Genomic DNA, 21,448 nt, shown 5'->3' on the forward strand with positions numbered 1-21,448 from the left:
TTTGCGTTGAACCTTCCGGCAAAGGAGATAATGGCTGTTCGGGATCGTCCATTGAATTCTAGTTACTACAGAATCTATCATCAATTCCAGCATATTTTTGAAGACGTCGCACAGATCTCTGAATCAATCATTAAGCCAAGTAATATAAAGTTTGATGAGGACTTTTTCAAAGGAGCTGTCAAAAATAAGGCTGAAGCTAGCGTTGAACTGGTTAGGAGTCTGAGGTTGGAGAAGGAGGCGGATCTACAAGATAGAAAGTTTGATTTAATCTTCACGGATGGCTCAGTGCATGCTGAATATACGGGGGCTGCTTTCTACCACCAGGCTTCTGGTTTGGTTCAGGCCTTCTGTGTCACCAAAAGACTGTCTTCTATGTCGGCGGAGCTTGTGGCGTTATATAAAGCTCTTGAATTTGCTACAAACAACGGGCTGACAAATATTGCATTTTTAACGGATAGTCTAGCTGGAGTTCAAGCGCTTAAAAACAACGGAGGACTTAATTTTTTGGCACATCAATTTCTGGCTCTTGCAAATGAACACTGTGGAAGCATCGAAATACATTTCATTCCCGGGCACATGGGAATACCTCACAATGAGAAAGTGGATGAAGCAGCGAAAAAGGCATTTGAAGAGGGATGGCGTTTAGATTTGAAATGGCCCTTAGGTGATGCTATTCGTACAATAGAGGAAAAATTGTGGTTGAAATGGTCAACGGAATATATACAAGAGGCGTCAGTACGAAATTCCTGTTACTTCAGAATCTTTCCGACGGTGCGGAAGAAGCCGTGGTTCGGTAATGTGGCAGTGAATACTCTTCAGTGTAAAGCAATTAATAGAATACTGAGTGACAATGCATTCTGCAATTCTACACTTTATAAGGTGCGAGTAGCTGATTCTCCAGAGTGTGAGTCATGTGGTGGGGTGGAGACCCCATCCCATGTGATTTTTGAATGCCCTAGATTTTTCTTGGAAAGAACGCACTTCACCGAATTGGATGGTATATTTGATATTGAACAATTTGTTGACAAATTTGGTATAGAAGGTTTGAGCATTTTAGCGGATTTCTTGGAGAAGACTGGTCCATGCATTTAGTTTCATCACAGCATTGCGATGTCTATTAGTGTTGGCTTTGTGATTCCGGGCCAAATAAGTCTTCCAATAAGGGTGTTTTTTTTCATCGGCATTGGGAGCAACTTAAAAGGAAAAAAAAAAAAAAAAAAAATAATTACATCTTAACACCGTGCTGGAGAGAAATTGAAGAAATTATTGCATTGAAGACGAGCTGAGGCAGATAATAAGAAATATTTTAATAAGATATAAATAGTGAATTTTGAATGGTGAAACTTATATGTAAACTCCAAGGCAAAGAATTTCATGTCTTGGGATTGCAATTTGTTGTAAATGAATGCATAGAAGAGTGCTGACATTTGTAAAACTGCTCTACTCCTGAAAGAAAAAATAGTTTCAATGAAACCATGGACCACTTTAATCAAAACTTAAAAACCTAAGTGCTAAGAGATTTTTTAAAGTGGAAATAAGAAATTTTCAAGGGTAAATACTGAACATTTTTATAAAGTGGAGCAAAAGTAAATTTCGATGCATATTTTCTTCGTTTCGCTATTTGGCAAGTGTGGAGCAGCAAGAAGAAGCATCAAAAAATCCGATACAACAACGGTAGAAAGCAGCAAACCTTGCGCAACGTACACACACATACAATCTTGTAGAAATAATAAAGGATCATATTTGTTTGATAAAATCATCGTCGTCATTTAAAAATCAGTGCCAAAACGGAAATTGCATATACAAGTGACTCGCACATCATCTATTAACACTATTTGGTGTTAATTGAAACACAACTAAGGTGATATGCAACATCACCAGCATGCCAGAACGCTGGAGGCTTCGTCCCATACACCATCAGGGGGTGCTTCATATGATGGAAAAATTGCTGGGCTTTATGATTTGGAAGAGACCTTGGGATCTGGTCATTTTGCCGTAGTGAAATTAGCTCGCCATGTCTTCACGGGGGCAAAGGTTGCAGTAAAAGTAGTGGACAAAACAAAATTGGATGAAGTCTCCAAGGCCCATTTATTTCAGGAAGTAAGGTAAGATATTTTGAGTTTTGTATTCATTTACGGAAGGTAAATTCTAAAAAACCCATTGGTGTACATGATGATTAGGAAAATAACAGTTTAGGTATTTGAGATATTATTTGAGTTGTTATTCAAGAGTCTGTCTTGGAGGTTCTTGGAGTATTATTACTTGTTGACTAACTAAAAGATAGTTTCGAAATGTATAGTTTTTTAGATTTTTTTTAAACAAATATATATGTCATTTCCTTCATCAGCATAAACACAATTTTTGTGGATGCTGGAATGTTCAATGACGTAAGGCCAGTAGATTTACTATATATCATAATGTTCAAGGCAATAAGACAAAATGTGACAGCAACGACATTTAAAAATTTTTGCAATAGATATTTATATTTTTAAAATAATACAATATGTTTATCTCCATATGGGCTTCCTTTGAAATATAATAATAAAATTTTTTTTCACTTTATTTCCAACAGATGCATGAAGCTGGTACAGCATCCAAATGTTGTACGTTTGTACGAAGTTATAGACACTCAAACTAAATTATATTTAGTTTTGGAACTAGGTGATGGCGGCGATCTCTATGACTATATTATGAAACATGATGGAGGTTTAAGTGAAAATTTGGCAAGAAAATATTTTCGTCAAATTCTGCGAGCCATCACATATTGTCATCAACTACATGTTGTCCATAGGTAAGACCCCAATCTGCATATTTCTCTTTGGCTATGGATTTATGTAATTGTTTTTCTTTTTTTTTTCAGAGATCTAAAACCAGAAAATGTAGTGTTCTTTGAAAAACTGGGTGTTGTAAAATTAACAGATTTTGGCTTTAGCAATAAATTTTCACCAGGCCAAAAACTAGAAACATTTTGTGGAAGTTTAGCTTATTCAGCGCCTGAAATATTACTTGGTGATTCATACGATGCGCCAGCTGTGGGTAAGTTTTGCGGTTAATCTAATGTCTTTTTGTTTTGTTTTCAAAATCATTATTATTTTAAGCTTAATAGAAAACTTTTTTATTTTGAATGATTTGGTGGGTAGAAATGCAGATGGGGAAGTAAAGAAATTTACAGGATGATATGTTCAATTTAACGAAAACAAAAAATGCATATGTGGTTTGCCAACAAAAAAGTATACTCCTAGGACAATCCTGCTTCCACAGAAGATAAATAACAAGAATTCGTTACGATTTGCATGTATCGTCAGCAGTATGTGTACTATAGATAGTAAATTGCTGTAGGGTTTGCACTATACGAACGTTTTTTTTAACAACACGACATTTCGAGCAGTTACCTAAATTGCCCATTTCAGTTCAATACTCGACCAGTGGAGAATTCGCCCCCATTCTCAATCACTGCCAACTATCGTGGTACCTTGGTATACAAAAGTCTAAAATAGTTCTTTTGAAAAACAAGCCTAAGTGTCTAAATATAACCATAGCTATATAAAATCATCACAGAGGCACAAATTAGGAAAATTTGCTTACCAGAACTACTGAAGCATAAAATTTTGTAATATCGACCATTTCATAACAATGCGTAACACTGCATGCCACACTATCTTGTTAAAATAATTAATATTTATTTTTTATTTTCAGATATCTGGTCATTGGGAGTTATACTCTATATGTTGGTATGTGGTCAGCCGCCATTTGAGAAGGCTAATGATTCGGAAACCTTGACCATGATTATGGATTGCAAATACAGTGTGCCACCACAAATTTCACCAACATGTCGAAAACTTATTGCTTCAATGCTCGTTCGTGACCCTAAAAAGCGTGCCACTCTCGAGGAAATATCAGCCGATGCTTGGGTAAATGAAATGAGTACAGCAAATGATCATATGGATTCGCTTCCTTTGATAAGTCGAGAACAGTTAAGCGATGAAGATCATGCTTTCATAATACAAAAGATGATCAATGGAAATATAGCACCAAAAGAGGACATTTTACAGTAAGTGAAAAAAGATCTTCATTTATTGTGTTCATAAGTTTGTGTGTATACAGAATGGTAATATTCATTAATTCGTATATTTGTATGTGCTTCCAGAGCATTAGATAAAGATAAGTATAATCATATAACTGCAACATATTTCCTATTGGCTGAAATGCGTTTACGTAAACGTAGAGAAGAACAGCATTTAAAGCATAATCCAAATTTGGCATCATTACAAGGCAAAAAGTAAGTTGGATGTTATCATTTAAACTCTCATATCACCCATAGTAATCACCAGCATATCGATAAAATACTTTATTTTGCTATCAACTTCATTTCATATAACTAAAACATCTTTCGTACATTTCTCATGTCTAAAGAAATATTGTGGGGCGTGCCCAAGTGCCGGATAAAAAAGGCAAACCCTTCGAGAGCGGGGGAGGTGGTGCAGGAAGTGGTAAACCATTGTTGGTACCTATTAATATAGTTTGTACTCCGGAGCCTTTACAAAATTTAAATGAAGCCAAAACGGTGTGTTAACATTTTATTTTTTTAGCAAACAAAAAAAATCGAAGCATAAAATTAACGGTCTTTAATTTTTTTCTATTAATTTCACATTAATTGGTTGTGCTGCTACCCACCTCTTTCCATTTTAAAGGACAAGCGTACTCGAAAATGCAGTATTGTACGGGAAGAAGATGAAGAGGAGTCCTCCCATGAATCCGAGGGGAATGAATTAAAAGTTGCTGTCACTAGACGTGAGTCAATATCAGATGGCCGCCTCAATCGTTCTGTTCAAGAGAAATGTTCTAATATTGTCTCCTCCACAGCCTCTAACAAGGGCAATGTTTGTGGCGGTGGAGGAGATGCCGATGACAATGTTGTAGTAATGGATACGGCAACCAAAATGGTTGTATCTGTTGATGCTGCGCTGGCGCAAAAACTCAAACAAATCGACAAGGATACAACCGATCTTGATGTAGTTGGAGTTCATAAGGATTTACAACACATTGAAAACGTGGACAAATCATCTGAGATGGAAGACACTTTAAAGGGTTTAAAGGAACTGGAAATAGGCAAACTAAAACATTTACCTGGGAATTCACATAAAAATCCAGTGCTAACACATAGACGGCATACAAAATTGAATAAGATTAGGACACCATCGTGTAGCAGTTCAGAGGCATCAGACGACGATACAAAAAGTCGCAATAAAAAGAAAATCCACAAACTTGGTGGTGATACCCCCACACGTTTTCGTATGCATCGTCGAGATTCCCATGATGATTCGAGCGATTCACAAGACCAAGGCTTTCCTACTACGGGTACTCATGGTGGTACCCATGACTTGATAACATCAGGAAATGTTAGCAATAAAAGGGAGGGTCAAACGCATCAGGTAAGTTGGAATAAAGCATGTATATGTATGTTGGGGTTGTGAGCACAATGGAAATTGGAGATCTTTGAATAAAATATCAGCCTGAAGGAAATTCCAATTAGCCACACCATCCGATTTATGACTTTTGTATATTTTGATTTAAATCAACGACAACGTGACCGACCAAATAAAAATGTTTCCCATCAAGCCATTTGGGATAAAAGTTTCTCCAAAATTAGCTCAAACTCTCCAACAAAGGTCCATTTGATTTGTTTGATAATTTTTCGATATTTCCTGCATTTTCAGCATAACAAATCTGAATCGGATACACGCAATAAGTCGCATACCCATCATTCTTCACAACACAAACATCATAAACACAATAGCAATAGACAAACAAAAGATTGTGCCGAAAAAGTCCACAACTCACTGGCTGAGACAAAACATTCGGCTCCATCAAGCACTCTAAATCATCAAATACGGATAAGGAGACGAATACGCGAAAGTCAATCATTAGATCGTATCACTGAAGCTCAAGAATACGAAATGCGTCATCAATTATGCGACAATCTCATATCAATGGGTCTATTTGAGAATAAGACAAATAGTCATGCGATGGCAAACAGCCATGGAAATGACCACGACGATGATAGTCTCAATTATGAAGAGGATTCTGAGGACGTTGTCGATTTCATTAAATCCTGCCCAATAGAAAAATCACCAAAAGAAGATTATAAGAAAAAGGTAATTATTATTTAAATTAGAAATTACCGCGAAAACCTTAATTTAAAAAATAATATTTATTTTCTTTTTATTCAATAGAATTCCGATTTTGCCAATCAAGCTGAGCAACTCAGAAATTCATTGAACACATTGAAACTGATCGGTAGCGATATTGGAAGTGGCGGTGGTGATTACAGCCATCATTCAAATAGCAGTAGCTTAAAATCATCTCATACCCATAGTTCAGCAAGTAGTAGCATTTATAAACTGAATTCCATAGAAGAAATTGATTTGATCATCAAAGAAAAGAGTCTAACAAAAACATTACAGGCAACCAGTTCGAAATGTTTTGTAACCATAAGGAAGATACGCAAATTAGGCAAATATTTTCCAGTGGTTAATTTTTCATAATAATCTAGTATTGGTTAAATGATGGAGCCCCCACCAAAGTAATAATAAAAACAACAACATAAGATGCTAGATGTTTATTCGAAGAACTGGAGATAAATCTAAAGATGATGACATTTCAAATCAATCCCCCCTCTTAAAACAAAGCTCGTATTATTCGAATTAAAGCAACAACAACAACAACAAAACCAACAAGACGCACTATTTCTATATAGTAGTAGTAGAATTATATATTTATAAATAATAATGATATAATGTAGCAATGATGATCATGATGATAATAATTATTAAGTTGAGTTATTATTCCTTTTTTAACTTCTTATATAAATCTAAATCAAATATTTGTGGTAAACAAAAAAACAAAACTTTGCATTCATATTACAAATATGTCGTCGTGTATACCGTAACATGTAAAACTTACAATTTAGACATTTATTGCCTGTTTATTAGAATTTAGTAACAACAACAACAAAACAAATTATATATATAAAATAAAACAGATAAACAATAAATATAAGTATAAATTTATTTAAAAAGAAATCAAATAACACATGTATTACTCTACTGCATTCAAAGAACATAGAAGCTAAATTAATTGATTACGGATCACACTTAACCAGTACTATTTCACCCCTAATACCCTGTCGTCTGTCTATTCCTTCTTACCCGCCGCCGCCCCATTTCAATAAACAAATAACTAAATAGTACTATTTATTGATAAATTTAATGCAATAATATATTTGTTTAGCTACAATAACAAAACACCATGAAAAGCTAATTAAACGTACATCATGTAATAATAATAAATGAAACGCATACAAGAATCTAAAATAGTAATAACACGATTGTAGATTGAATCAAATAAAAAGCTGACTATGTATTTGAAATTCTATACGATGCTGGGACATGGGTTTTAAGTTTTCAGAATCATTAGATATTGTAATTTGTAATCGACAATTTGGGGATTTTTAATTAGTTTCTAACTAACGAAAATATCACGTTTTTGGATCTGTAAAATTGTGGTCTAGCATTATAAGAAAAAGGGACTGAAATGAAGCCGCCAAGTCGTGCCGATGATTTGAGACTCTGCTCACTATTAATTTCCAGTGCAAAAATTGACATTAATATAACAATTTATTCAAAATACTAAATATAACATCACGTATATTACATAAAACGAAGCATCAATTCAATAAGGTAGAATCAGAATAAAAGCCCGATATGAAGATCTAACGTTTGGGTGTCGATAGTGCAGTTGTGACATGTATTTCTCCTAGAATCTCTATGTAAACTATCGATAATAACGCCGCCGGGAATTGACAAATATAACAATGTATTTATTAAGGATAGCGGAAATTTTGCTTAAAGCCGTTGCTAACTAAATTTCCGCTACCCATAAGAAATTCATTGCTATATTTGCTAACAAAAAATCCGTGAGGTGTTGTCTATTGTTTAGTTTACATCTTGCTCCCATAAGAAATACATGGTAAAACTGTATTATTGACACGCAAACGAAATGTCGGCTAGGGCTGATACCGAACAAGCGAAGACAAATATTTTCAGTTGAAGGCTGAGGCTAGTATGCGCTTTTAATGAAATTTTCGCTACCCATAACAAATGCATTGCTGCATTTGTTAACGAAAACCCCTGAGGTGTCGTTATCGATTGTTTACGTCTTGCTCCCATAAGAAATACTTGCCAAAACTGTATTATCGACACGCAAACGAAATTTCCGATAAAGCTGATACCAAACGAGCTGTATGTGCCTTGCAGACTATAAGTTTATCCGGATGACAGTGGTCGTGTCGAATATATTGGACACATTATAAGGTATAAGCGATACTGCTGCATGTGTATGGGATCGATAACACATTTACCGATAGTCTGTAAAGCGCATAAATAATCGGTAAATGTGTTATCGATCCCATAAATATGCAACAGTATCGATTTTGCCTTCGGACTTAACTTAGAATGTGCACAATATATGGGATATGTTCGACGCGAGCACTATCGTCCGGAATAACTGATAGTCTGTAAAGCGCATAAAACACAGACGTTCCGTCCGGAAAAACTTATTGTCCGTAACACGCATTAAATGAATCAAACAAATATTTTCATTTTAAGGCTGGTATGCGCCTCTAAAGAAATTTCCTCTAATCATAAGAAATGCACTGCTATATTTGCTAACGAAAATTCCATTAGACGTTGTTATCGATGGTTACATTTTGCTCTCATAAGAAATACATGGAAAAGTGTATTGTTGACATGTAACAGGAATTTTCGCAAGTGCTTCAAATATTATACGCAAACATCATTCTAAAGCGTATCGCCGTCTTACGTTCTATTTTAGGTGATGGTTCTAAGGAGAGAGCTACACAGCTGTCATTATTCCTAGTGCAGAGAAAGAAGAAGAATCTTGATCTCATGTCATCATCAGCCAGTCGCCGCTCTACGCAAGGAAAATAATTTTTCGGTTTTATTTTTCCTGAAATCCATCATTTGCTCTGAAAATTCCAATACGGAATTGCAGGAATATTGGAAAAGATCGTCTGGCAAATTGGAAACACTATGTTACGGGTTACGAAACATATCGCGCAACGGTAAGATTTCCAAAAATATTTTCTCACAAAGGGGAGTTATGAAATTGGCGTTGTCCGATGCCCGTGAAAAAAAAAATTGTGTTACTCTTGTTCTTTTTTTTTGCACAACCCCTAGTCTCTTAGGAGACAACATCTCTCGTTTGTTGTAAAAATAAATAATGATTGTTTTCATTTGTTTTGTTTCTCTCGTGTCGATAGCAATGCTACCAAACGGGTGACGTATTTGTGTCATAAAATTGTGGTTTCTTCCAACTCTAACTATTCCACATTGAATCATCGTTTCGGTGGTAGCAATACACATCATCAACATCAGAATGGCTACAACAGAGGTGGTCAGAATTTTCGTAATGACTTCTTAGCACCGCATGGTCCAAAGGGATGGACTATACCACCAAATCGTGGTTACGGCATGGTCGTTGTCCGTATACTACGTGGTGCTATGAAACTACGCTATTTGCTCTTAGGTGGTGCTATTGGTGGTGGCATGACTTTAAATAAGGTATATTTTTGGATATTGACTTGACTTTGATTCATAATTATTATATAATCGCCTATTGCTTTATGTACAGAAATATGAAGACTGGAAAGATGGTCTACCCGATCTCAAGTGGTTGGAAGAAGCCTTGCCTCAGGGTGAAAAATGGAGTCAATTTTCAAAAACTCTAATGGAGATTGGTGGTGCCGTCAAAGACGTTATAGAAATTGGTATGTATGTGTAGGCTAATTATTAGTCTAGTTAGTCTACGATTTAACCACGCTTTTGGAACTATCTCTCACTTTAAATGCTAATAGAACTTTATTTCTTTATATGTATAAATTGTTGGGATATAAGTTCACTGGTTCATGCTCATCTATAACATAGCACGAATGAGTTGTTTAACAGCATTAGTAACATTCCTTCAGCATACATACTTACAATTTCCATTAGTATAATTTTTCACGGGAAATTGGTTCACATTATCAAATTATGAAGACGTTAAGGACTGTTTCATGGAGACCTGTTTAATGGGTTAGTCCTACTAAACTGTCCCAGAACGTGTTATTTGGATTGAGTCCAAGTCGTGTGCTAAAATGTAAATTTACCCCGTGATAAACCCATGTTAAAGTGACCGGTGTTTTCCATACGTTTTGACCAGAACTGGGATTGGTGCATACACACCAGGGACTAGTCCTATATCGAACCAGCGGTTGATCCTTTCCCCTGGGGTCATATAACTATGTTTTCTATTTTACTCCGTTACACATACTTAAATAATCTATTTATATTAGGAGTAGTAAGAAGAAATCCAGGAATTTAGGAAGCACAGTCAAAAGCTTATTTAGATAAAAATTAAAAAAAAAAAAATATTTCTCGACCGAATATCAGAATTTTGTATATGTATTCTATAAAAAAAATTAGTACAAAATGTTTATGATGGTTTTTATAGTTATTTTTATGTTAGCCTGCTATAAATAATTCAGGCTCATTTTATTTTTAATTGATTGCCAACTATATTACGATCTTTCTTGGACAATTATTATTAGGCTAGATTTTGGGCTATGTTTACCATGTAATACATTTATTGGCCTTGTTGGCTTACGTGTTACTAATTAATGAATATATAAAAAAATGCGAAGTACCACAAATACCAAATACTTTTAAATGTTTGACAACTATATTACGAAATGCCAAATACAAATATACACAAGCATCTAAGGCAAAATGAGTAATCTCCCCCATTTAGGTTCTTATATGCTAACTCCAATTGGAAGTAATAAATGATAGTTGATCTTCCCAAATTGAACCATTTCTATCACCATTTCGGTTTGTTACTGCGCTAATGCATCAACAATTCGAAATCTTTTTTTTATATTTCTCAATTCTATTTGAACGAATTCTGATGCAAAAACAAGAATTTCATTTACCCAGTTTTGTTAACAAATGTAGTCGCAAAAAAACAAAACAAACTTTCAAAAATAAAAAAATAAACGCCAAATTCATTTGAATTAAAGTGACGGCTTTTCTATAGAATGAATATTTTTACAATTTACAGGCATTACATGGCTTTATAATTGATCATATGACCAATATTTAATTCATTCATTTCATTAACCAAACACATATAATTGTATTATAAAGTAATTAAAAAAAAGCTAACCGCAACCATAAACCTAATTTACAATAAGGGTTTTATGTCTTCACATCTAGATCCCCGCCTGAAACAACTCGGAGAGGACAAGGTAAACGAATGGAGACAGTGGTTTGATAATCGTTTGGATGATGCCATTGAAGCAGCAGATTATCAAGGGGTGGCTATAGTCGAATGTATGTTTTTACCATTAAATTGTTTAAGATCCTTTTTACATATCCTTAAGCTAAGATTATTTAAAGTGAGAGATATGTTGCTATATATTTGTACTAATAGTATATTTGAATTTTATTTGTTTTTATGGCAAAAATATTGTTTGTCTTTCCAGCCAAAGATGATATCAAATCGAAGACTACAGTAGCTGCCTTGAGTTTATCTCAAGATGAAAGCCGCAAGAAATACGGTAAGTTTAATTTCAAATATCAAATTCTACATGCTTTCTTAATTATTCTTTACTTTAGAAACTCTCCAATCACAAGTTGAGACACTGCAAACAGAAATCATGAATGTTCAAATCAAATATCAAAAGGAATTGGAAAAAATGGAAAAGGAAAATCGTGAATTACGCCAACAGTTTCTAATACTCAAACAAAATAAGAAGACTAGCACAAAGAAAATTAAAAAATCCCTTATTGATATGTATTCCGAAGTGTTGGACGAGCTCTCTGGCTATGACACAAGTTATTCTATGGCCGATCATTTACCTCGCGTTGTTGTGGTAGGTGATCAAAGTAGTGGTAAAACATCTGTATTGGAATCGATCGCTAAAGCAAGAATCTTTCCACGAGGCAGTGGTGAAATGATGACAAGAGCTCCAGTTAAAGTCACCTTAGCCGAAGGTCCCTACCATGTGGCACAATTTCGTGACTCGGATCGTGAATATGATCTGACTAAAGAATCGGATTTGTCGGAGCTACGTAGAGAAGTAGAATTTCGTATGAGAGCCTCAGTACGTGGTGGCAAAACTGTAAGCAATGAGGTTATATCAATGACTGTTAAAGGTCCAGGTCTACAGCGTATGGTGTTGGTAGATTTACCAGGCATTATATCGGTGAGTATGTTATGAATTCATTTGGATGTCAGATATACAATGTTCATTTTTGCATAGACAATGACAGTGGATATGGCCTCAGATACCAAAGATTCTATACATCAAATGACAAAACACTATATGAGTAATCCTAATGCCATTATATTATGTATCCAAGATGGCTCTGTGGATGCAGAACGCAGTAATGTCACTGATTTGGTAATGCAATGTGATCCTTTGGGTCGTCGCACTATATTCGTACTTACAAAAGTGGATTTAGCTGAAGAATTGGCCGATCCCGATAGAGTAAGAATATCAATTTTTGTTTGAAATTGAGAGAAAATTTACAACCCTTATTTGTAATCTCCTTTTTCCCCTATAGATTCGTAAAATCTTATCCGGAAAACTATTCCCCATGAAAGCATTAGGTTATTATGCTGTTGTAACTGGACGTGGTCGTAAAGACGATAGTATAGAGGCTATACGACAATACGAAGAAGATTTCTTTAAAAATTCTAAATTATTCCAGTGAGTCGTTTGATAAAGCATATATATTATGAATGTGATTTTGATATGAAAAAAATTTAATGTTGTTTTCTAGCAGACGCCGTGGTGTTATTATGCCACATCAAGTCACCAGTCGTAACCTTAGTTTGGCTGTATCAGACCGTTTTTGGAAAATGGTTAGAGAAACCATTGAGCAACAAGCTGATGCTTTTAAGGCAACACGTTTCAATTTGGAAACAGAATGGAAAAATAATTTCCCTAGGTAAGTGTTAATGTTAAATGGGCAAAAATAGTTTAGTTACGTGAATTATTAAGTTACATACCATGCGGTCATGCGTGCGTACGTTATATGCTATTGTAAAAAAAAGTTAAAATGTTGGAACTACAATTGTTTGAGTTACACGACAAAAGTAACGTATGCATATGACCCATAAAGTTGACGAACTTTTCAATGCGTCAGGTGCGTTGACAACATTAAACAACATGTAAACAAATCAAGAAACGAAAAACAATCAAAAATATGGACGAGAAATTATTGATTGAAGTTAAAATAGATAAAGTCATGGAATATAATCAGCAAATTCATTGGTGTTCCGACGCATGATGTGTAACTCAATTGAAGAATCGTATTCGTCAACGCATTCGAATACAACGTACGCACGCCTGATCGCATGGTATGTAATTCCACCTTTAATCACTTATATCCGGGGGCATTTCCATTGTATAAATAAACGGGCAGTGAGCAATCTCAGCCAGTATCAATTAACAGCAACTATCTAAAATACGAACTACCTACGCAGCGATGAAATAGACTCAGACGATGATCGGCTGCATTGAAGCCGGATCGATATCAGCATGAACTTAACCCTCTAATGCCTAATCCCGCCTTTAGGCGGGCTTCATTAAATCAGCACCCTTTTGGTAAAACGCACCTTACGACAACAAAAATTAATAAAATAAAAAGAAAACTTAGTTAAAACTATTCATGAGGCTTTACAGCACAGAAAACAGTCACAAAAACCCTCATTGCAGTCGGTCCTACACTTCAAAGTCAGCACAAGAAGCCCCTCATTTCCCAAGGATTGCAACAAATTACAAAAATATGAAATAACACCCCAATACATAATGTGAGGGAAAATAAATCCGAATTTGAATATTCGTGTCAGCGCCACCTATATGTGAAAAATGAGCGATATAATCCTACATAGAAAAATTGTAATGCAGTGTATATGAAACAAAAGGATATGTGACTACAGTGGACAAATGGAAGATGGGCATACAGATTTATATGCGAAAGATAGATCGTTTAGTCCAGTATCCGATGGTAAAAACGTTGCTTAAGAGTAGTTATAAATGGCCTAGAAAAAAGTTGATGCACTGTTCCCCGAGAGAAATGTGACCATTGTAGCCAAATACTCTCGTAGAATCTTTGATCATGTGAGCCCAGACGTCCACCGTTTTCTTAATTGTTCTTTTTCTAATTTCGTATACTTTCGTATTATGTTGCTGTTTTATAAAATATTTCGTAATCGTACTCCATCTTTTCTTGTTAGTAGTTTTACGTTCTGTCACTCGGTCAGGGCAAATCAGTTGATTATACCTAGAGTTCTGCCCTATTTGGATGGATCTTTCGGGGTCAGAGTAGCCCGTGTTTTTAACGCGCTACCCTCAACTTTGAGAACATTCAACGTTTCCTGTCCTACATATCGAAAAAAGCTACTTCTTCATTTTGCTAATCTGACATAATCTGACATAATAAAAAAAAAAAAAATAATAAATAAATAAATAAAAAATAAATAAACTTTATAGTATGCTGTGTCCATTACTTGTCTTACCGCTTTATATGATCGTCATGTACAATTATTAACACTAATCAATAAATATGTGATTTAATTATTATTATTTATAGTATTTTTTTTTTTTATAAACATAAATTTATATCTATACATTGTTTCCTTTTTTTAAATAATTGTTACCCATATTATTATTATTATTTTTAGTCTTAAGTCATTATGTTTTTATAATTTTGTATTCTAAATTTTGGAGTAGTCTTTATTGTAATTTAATATATATTGGCCCATGGCTTCAAATTACAAAATCGAGAAAATAAATAAATAAAAAAAAATGGAAAATAGATCTATCTATCCGATGGTCAAAAATGATATTTCCAAAATTCGACCACTGTAGCCAAATGGAAAATAGATCTATCTATGCGATGGTCAAAAATGATATTTCCAAAATGTTTTGGGGAGTCCATATATAGCCTATGGCTGAATGATAGACTTTATTCAAAGCAATTAAGCAATGATATATAAGAAACTAGTTCCTCTTATTAAATCACTACTGTGAACGATTTTGCCCAAAACTACAAATTTGTATGTAATAAGGGTAACATGTTCTCTTTACCTTTCAAACCTAATAAACTCACCACAGGATCAATATGACATAAAAAAAATAAGAACAATATTTTTTAAATTAAGATTTCAATATGACGTATATAAAAAAATATAAACAATATTTTGTTTAATTTATATTTTATTTGAATTTGAAAATATTTCATATAAGCATTCAATTGATTCAAATTAACTATAGATTTCGTGATTGAAATAAAAAAAAATTATTTGTACATGATTTTGTCCAATTTCTGATGAACAAGATATAAGGAAAATAGAAACGAATAAGAGGAAACTTAGAAGCCCGTCCGTTCCTTTCTAATTATGGAATATGCACAAACCAACAGCCTCTATTAAAATATAAAATAAAGCGGGTACTTTTTCTTTGTTAACGCATTTGCTATGGAAATCAAATATGACACTATTCTCACAATGTAAAAATATATGTTTACAAAAAAATCTGAAAAAGTGTATTATAATATCACTTTATTTTATTTTCTACCTTTTCAGATTGCGCGAATCTGGTCGTGATGAACTTTTCGATAAAGCCAAAGGCGAAATTCTAGATGAAGTTGTAACATTATCACAAATATCTGCTAAAAAATGGGAAGAAGCACTAAACGATAGATTATGGGATAAATTATCGAATTATGTATTCGAAAATATTTATCTGCCAGCTGCTCAGTCAGGTTCTCAAAGTAATATTTTGTCACTGTATTTTAAGTTAGTTATGTGCACATAGGATTCAGAAACATAGTCGTCCAAAACATATGTGTTGTCGCCGTTCAATTCAAAAACGAAAAATAAGACTTGTACCAAAAGATAAAACATTTTCATAGGCTTATATGTTCCAAACACAGACAGTGTCCTATAAATGTTACCTAAAACTAACTGGAACGAGATAATTGTCACAGGCCAAGAGATACTAAAAGCCTGGAATGTAGTTGTTTTTGAATGTAAAATTCGTTCTAATATATAAATTGGTGTGGTTGTACATGAAGTAGCCCTAAACAAATGTGTGATAAACTGTGGGCTTGAGAAAATTTAATTCTTATCAGAAATTATATCGAAATCTTTTTTTCCAGTTTATCAAGCATAGCATCAAAATATTGAATATAAATACTAAAATATTTTACTAAAAGCATATATCCATCAATACTTTGGCATGCTTCCAATGTATGCAAAACAAATTTCAGTCTTTTTAATTATTTATATATATATTGTATTAGTTCTTATAATATTTCACATGTTTACTTTTTTTATAGAAATAGAAACGAAAGTTTAAATTCCAAATAATTTTTGGTGTCAGTTCTAAAATGAAGTATTAATGTCTATTGCACATTATTTTCTAAATAGATTTTTCTTTTTGTTCATACTTTCGTTTCTTTTGTCCCTATAATGCAATGTCATTATCTAAATTCTCTATTAATTTCATCATAATTGGCATGTTTAATAATTGTACATTCTTATTATTTGGTCTATTGTTTAACATTTTCGTTTTGGAATATACAAAAAAAAAATCATAGCATTATTTCATATCCATTATTTTAATGTATACATTATTAATTTTTGTCCTCATATTTTACCATTTGCAAACCATGGCATAATTCTTTTTTTCTCTAACATTTGTTATGCAAAAAAAAAAGATTCCTTCAATACTATGGTGGATATTAAACTGAGGCAATGGGCGGAACAAGCTTTGCCGGCAAAATCTGTGGAAGCTGGTAAGTTTAGATTCATACTTAACCAATTATGTATTTGTATACCCTTCACCAAAGGACAGAGTGTTTATTATGTTCGACATTTAGCCTCTAATACAGTGAAACATCTCAAAAGTGCACAGCACTCTCGCCTAATGAATCCATAATAGTGTATAAAAGATGGTTCACAGAACTCAATTTTTTTCTATATATGTATTTACACTGAGGCAAAAAAAATATTAAAATCTTTATTCTGGCAAATCTATGGTGAAGGGTATAAATGCTTCCGATAATCTTTTTAAAAAATGCTATATTCTCTATTATTTCTCTATTTTCTATATCTAGGTTGGGAAACTTTACAAAAAGAATTCATTACACTCATGGAGAAAGCGAAAAAATCCCCTGATCATGATAACATATTTGATAATCTTAAAGCTGCCGTTGTAGAGGAGGCTATCCGGAGACATTCTTGGGAAGATAAAGCCATAGATATGCTAAGAGTTATTCAATTGAATACTCTAGAAGATCGTTTTGTTCATGACAAAAGTGAATGGGATCAAGCGGTGAAATTTTTAGAGACATCAGTCACAGCCAAATTGGCACAAACTGAAGAAACACTCAGTGAAATGTTTGGACCAGGCCAGTTTACTCGTATAACACATTGGAAATCATTGACAGAAGATCAAAACAAGAGACGTCATGTTAAAAATGAATTGGATAAAATACTTAAGAATGATGAAGTATGTTTGTTTATATTTTCAAATGCAAAATAGTTACTAATAATTTAATTTCCTACAAAAAATAAAAATTAGAAACATATGCCTACACTATCGTATGATGAATTGACTACGATACGTAAAAATCTGCAAAGAGAAAATATTGAAGTGGACACAGATTATATTAGACAAACATGGTTCCCCGTATATAGAAGGTATTTATGAAATAGTTTCCATGCTACCATTGTCATATTTTTCAAAAATTTCGTTTTGTACTATTTCAGACATTTCCTTAAACAAGCTCTCCAAAGAGCTAGAGACTGCCGCAAAGCGTATTATCTATACAGTCAACAAGGGGCAGAGTGTGATGTAAGTTAATAATATTTTTACAACAATTGATATATACATTTTAAGTGACATTGAGAGAATTCACATCCTGTTCAAGGAAGCATCCGCCTCAACTGGGTTGCCCATAGGCTTCCAGGTGTTAGGATTGGCAGGCCATGAGGCCAGTGCATGCTAATCATTGCACCAAGGTGGTTGCCTAGCTCTCAGTTAGTTTCTTAACTTTAAGTCAATCATAGCTGCTTTATATTTTCAAAATTTTTTTCATCAAATATTTTTTCTTTTCAAATAAAGATAAATTGTAGCGATGTTGTGCTCTTCTGGCGTATTCAACAAGTTATCCGAGTAACGGCAAATGCATTGCGTCAACAGGTCATTAACCGGGAAGCCCGAAGACTAGACAAAGAAATCAAAGAAGTCCTAGACGAATTCAGCGAAGATGAAGAAAAGAAAGCTCATTTGTTAACAGGCAAGAGAGTAACATTAGCCGAAGAACTAAGTAAGTGTATATTGACTATATTCACCACAATTCAATTTTTAATTATTCCTATTTTCCAGTTAAAGTAAGACAGATACAAGAGAAATTGGAGGAATTCATAAATTCACTGAACCAAGAAAAGTAAAAACCAAAATTATCATTCTCGCTGTTCATAACCAAAACAAGCAAAACAAGAAATCAAAGGTCTTTTGTTTTTCTATAGATAAGTCATTTAAATTTAGTGTCTAGTCCTGATCTTCATCTATACTTATATAGTTTTTTTATTTAACTATTTATAAAATACATACATTTGTGTTGAGTTTTCCTTTTTTTTTGTTTACGACTCGACTCGATTGAATTGCATTCTCTATATTTTTCAAGCCTATTGTATCTTTTGTTTTATTTTTAAGTTTTTCAACTCTTTAGAATAAAGATTGTTGTAATGAACAAGTTAAGATAGTTTATGGTTTATTTACTAAAAGAAGGTTCTAGCAAACTATTACTTCGGATTGTTTGGTAAGGTAAAAAAAATCAACCAGATAACAATTGGATCGAATTTGAAATAAATAATAAAAGTGAAATTCTTTCGAATGTCCCAGTATAATTAATAACAAGTTGTTTAACAGTTGTCAACCGTCTATCGGCTGTAGGATTAGGATCACTTAAATCTCAGCAAAATATATAATCAGAAAAAAACTCATTTAAATGAGAGAATTTCAAGGACTAAGGTATCAAATTGTGTAGACAAAATGTCTTCTGAAAAAGGGAAAGCAAACAATGTCAGGGAGCCACCGTGGTGCAATGGTTAGCATCCCCGCCTTGCATACACAGGGTCGTAGGTTCGAACTCAGTTTCGACCAAACCACCAAAAAGTTTTCCAGCGGTGGATTATCCCACCTCAGTAATGCTGATGACATTTCTGAGTGTTTCAAAGCTTCTCTAAGTGGTTTCACTGCAATGTGGAACGCCGTTCGGACTCGACTATAAAAAGGAGGTCCCTTGTCATTGAGCTTAGCATAGAATCGTGCAACACTCAGTGATAAGCGATCAGTTCACCACTGTGGTATCACAATGGCCTGAATAGTCTAAGTGAGCCTGAAATAGCGGGCTGCCACTATACCTAAGCTAAACAATGTTTGCTATTTTTTAGAATCGATTACACTAACACACGTTTTAGTTCGACTGAAGCAAAGAAAAAAATAAACTAGGGGATATCGTAACACAACAAAAACAAATTATATATTATGAATATGTCTCGATTCTAGTGTACTTCAATGACAAGGAACTTACTTTTTATAGCCGAGCCCGAACGGCAATTTCGGTGAAACCACATAGAGAAGCTTCTAAAAACATCAGAAATGTCACAAGTATTACTTATAGAGAATAAACCACAGCTGAACAACTTTTAAGCGTTCGGTCGAAATTGGGATTTACCCTTTGCTTGCAAGCCGGGTATGCTACTATTGAATTGTGGTGGCTGCCAAAAAATTAAGGCATAACAGCATAAAATAAAATGTTTGCTGAAAGCATTTAGGAACTTTTGAAGACATTAGAGGGTAGGATAATACAAAAACTATGTATTTTTGATTCTTAAATATGACATGGGCAACATTTTACAAACTAAATATTTTTTAATTTGTTGCTGAAGTACAACAATTTAACAGCATAAACGAATGTAGTCTTTTTTCTAAGAGTATGTGAAATAATGAATGAATTGTTTATGTACCATTTGGACATATTGACACATAAAAGTAACATTGGAAACATGGTGGTTTATCCCACATTTATTCGGATAGAAAATTTTTATATGGAGTACATATAACAGTTTTTCGTGCCTTAAAATATCGAATAACATTATACCCCAAAATTTGGGACACTATTATTGCAGAGAGCTAATGATGGTATTCGATACCAAATATATGTTAGTATCGAGAAAATAGTCAACAGAATTAACTTTTTGGCTTACCGCATTCGGTTGAAATTTAACGCAAGGGAAGGGTGTCGTCTACTATATGAAAAAACTATCATTTCTAAAGCAATTTTGTATGTGTTTCTTTGCCAAGCTCCGATGTATGTCGAGTGGCGAGAGTAACCCACAGCTTCCATAATTGATGCATTTCTACTATGATCGTTATTTGGTTTTAAACGATATTTTTTTAAACAATATATTTTAATTTCCTCTATTCGTAGGAAATGCATACATCTTTGCCCGGAGCAACTGCAGAAATATATGGACAATTTTATTTTTGGCACAACAACGAATTTCCGCTAAAGTTGCATGCCGGGTCTAACTTTAAAAACTGATTTATATATAGACGTTAGTAAATCACTAGAATTGGAAAATAAATTACTTACCTGAACTCTTCAAAACACGGAGGTAAAAAAACACACTTGCTCTAATTGCTTTCCGTCTGTAAACTAAAATGCACATGGATAGCGACAGCATGAATAACGGTAAATACAGTGTGGTCAATGTTGTGTATGGGAGCACAGTAGATGTGTGAGAGAAAAACAATGTTAACATTTTGCGTTTTCCATAAACGCGAAGTATTAATTGCCAACACGGTTTTTGTGTCACATGTGTCATTCCAGTACATGATTAATTTATTTTGATGAATTTATTTAACGACGACTATTATTAAACGATTACTTTTCTTTAATAATCCATTTTAAGGAATACAAACTTTGTGAAAATTTGCTCTGGGCTATTCCCCATCAAGTTATAATAACATTTGCAACAAATATGTATAATTTTATGGATGTATTGTCTGTGTGACTTTTTGTTGTCACGTGATGAACGTATCCACACAAAAAAATCTGTAAACTAATACAATAAAATGCTTTTAAATATTACGAAAATAAATTACATTACAATCACGAAAAGATTTGTCGTATTTATGAAATTGTTCCTTTAGCACAATTTTAATGAAAAATTGTATTGATTTTTCATATGAGAGGATAATTGTTACGACCGAAGATAAAAAGTTTTAGGTTCGACGGTCCAAGTC

General features: G+C 33.7%; 2 protein-coding genes across 10 annotated transcripts; both read left to right on the forward strand.

Annotated features, from left to right (window-relative positions):
* Positions 1–1,246: 1,246 nt before the first annotated feature.
* Snrk (SNF related kinase) lies at positions 1,247–7,422 on the forward strand. Of its 3 annotated transcripts, none has more exons than XM_075310401.1 (10): positions 1,247–2,105; positions 2,573–2,791; positions 2,861–3,036; positions 3,697–4,051; positions 4,148–4,279; positions 4,414–4,564; positions 4,692–4,791; positions 4,864–5,432; positions 5,718–6,155; positions 6,234–7,422. In XM_075310401.1, the coding sequence occupies exons 1-10, from the start codon at positions 1,867–1,869 to the stop codon at positions 6,543–6,545; spliced, it is 2,691 nt and encodes an 896-aa protein (XP_075166516.1). In that variant the 5' UTR covers positions 1,247–1,866; the 3' UTR covers positions 6,546–7,422. The 3 variants fall into 3 exon arrangements, with proteins under 3 accessions (XP_075166516.1, XP_075166515.1, XP_075166514.1); XM_075310400.1 differs by having other exon boundaries at positions 1,248–1,551; positions 1,630–2,105; positions 4,692–5,432; XM_075310399.1 differs by having other exon boundaries at positions 1,248–2,105; positions 4,692–5,432.
* A 1,526-nt stretch (positions 7,423–8,948) lies between these two features.
* On the forward strand, positions 8,949–18,895 carry Opa1 (Opa1 mitochondrial dynamin like GTPase). 7 transcript variants are annotated; one of them, XM_075309034.1, is made up of 16 exons: positions 8,949–9,142; positions 9,341–9,641; positions 9,712–9,847; positions 11,331–11,447; positions 11,600–11,674; positions 11,733–12,322; positions 12,380–12,607; positions 12,684–12,829; positions 12,903–13,070; positions 15,712–15,899; positions 16,848–16,925; positions 17,247–17,641; positions 17,714–17,832; positions 17,902–17,986; positions 18,257–18,461; positions 18,521–18,895. In XM_075309034.1, the coding sequence occupies exons 1-16, from the start codon at positions 9,111–9,113 to the stop codon at positions 18,583–18,585; spliced, it is 2,928 nt and encodes a 975-aa protein (XP_075165149.1). In that variant the 5' UTR covers positions 8,949–9,110; the 3' UTR covers positions 18,586–18,895. The 7 variants fall into 7 exon arrangements, with proteins under 7 accessions (XP_075165149.1, XP_075165151.1, XP_075165150.1 ...); XM_075309036.1 differs by having other exon boundaries at positions 15,712–15,890; XM_075309035.1 differs by having other exon boundaries at positions 12,906–13,070.
* Positions 18,896–21,448: the final 2,553 nt, after the last annotated feature.

This window comes from Haematobia irritans, chromosome 5 (genome assembly GCF_050003625.1).
Source record: "Haematobia irritans isolate KBUSLIRL chromosome 5, ASM5000362v1, whole genome shotgun sequence".
NCBI lineage: Eukaryota > Metazoa > Arthropoda > Insecta > Diptera > Muscidae > Haematobia > Haematobia irritans.

Coding starts and splice junctions, on each gene's coding strand:
- Snrk (XM_075310399.1), top strand. CDS start 1,867: ATGCAACATCACCAGCATGCCAGAACGCTGGAGGCTTCGTCCCATACA. Junction 2,106..2,572: donor CATTTATTTCAGGAAGTAAG/GTAAGATATTTT, acceptor TATTTCCAACAG/ATGCATGAAGCTGGTACAGC. Junction 2,792..2,860: donor CAACTACATGTTGTCCATAG/GTAAGACCCCAA, acceptor TTTTTTTTTCAG/AGATCTAAAACCAGAAAATG.
- Opa1 (XM_075309034.1), top strand. CDS start 9,111: ATGTTACGGGTTACGAAACATATCGCGCAACG. Junction 9,642..9,711: donor GTGGCATGACTTTAAATAAG/GTATATTTTTGG, acceptor CTTTATGTACAG/AAATATGAAGACTGGAAAGA. Junction 17,987..18,256: donor AACAAGGGGCAGAGTGTGAT/GTAAGTTAATAA, acceptor TTTCAAATAAAG/ATAAATTGTAGCGATGTTGT.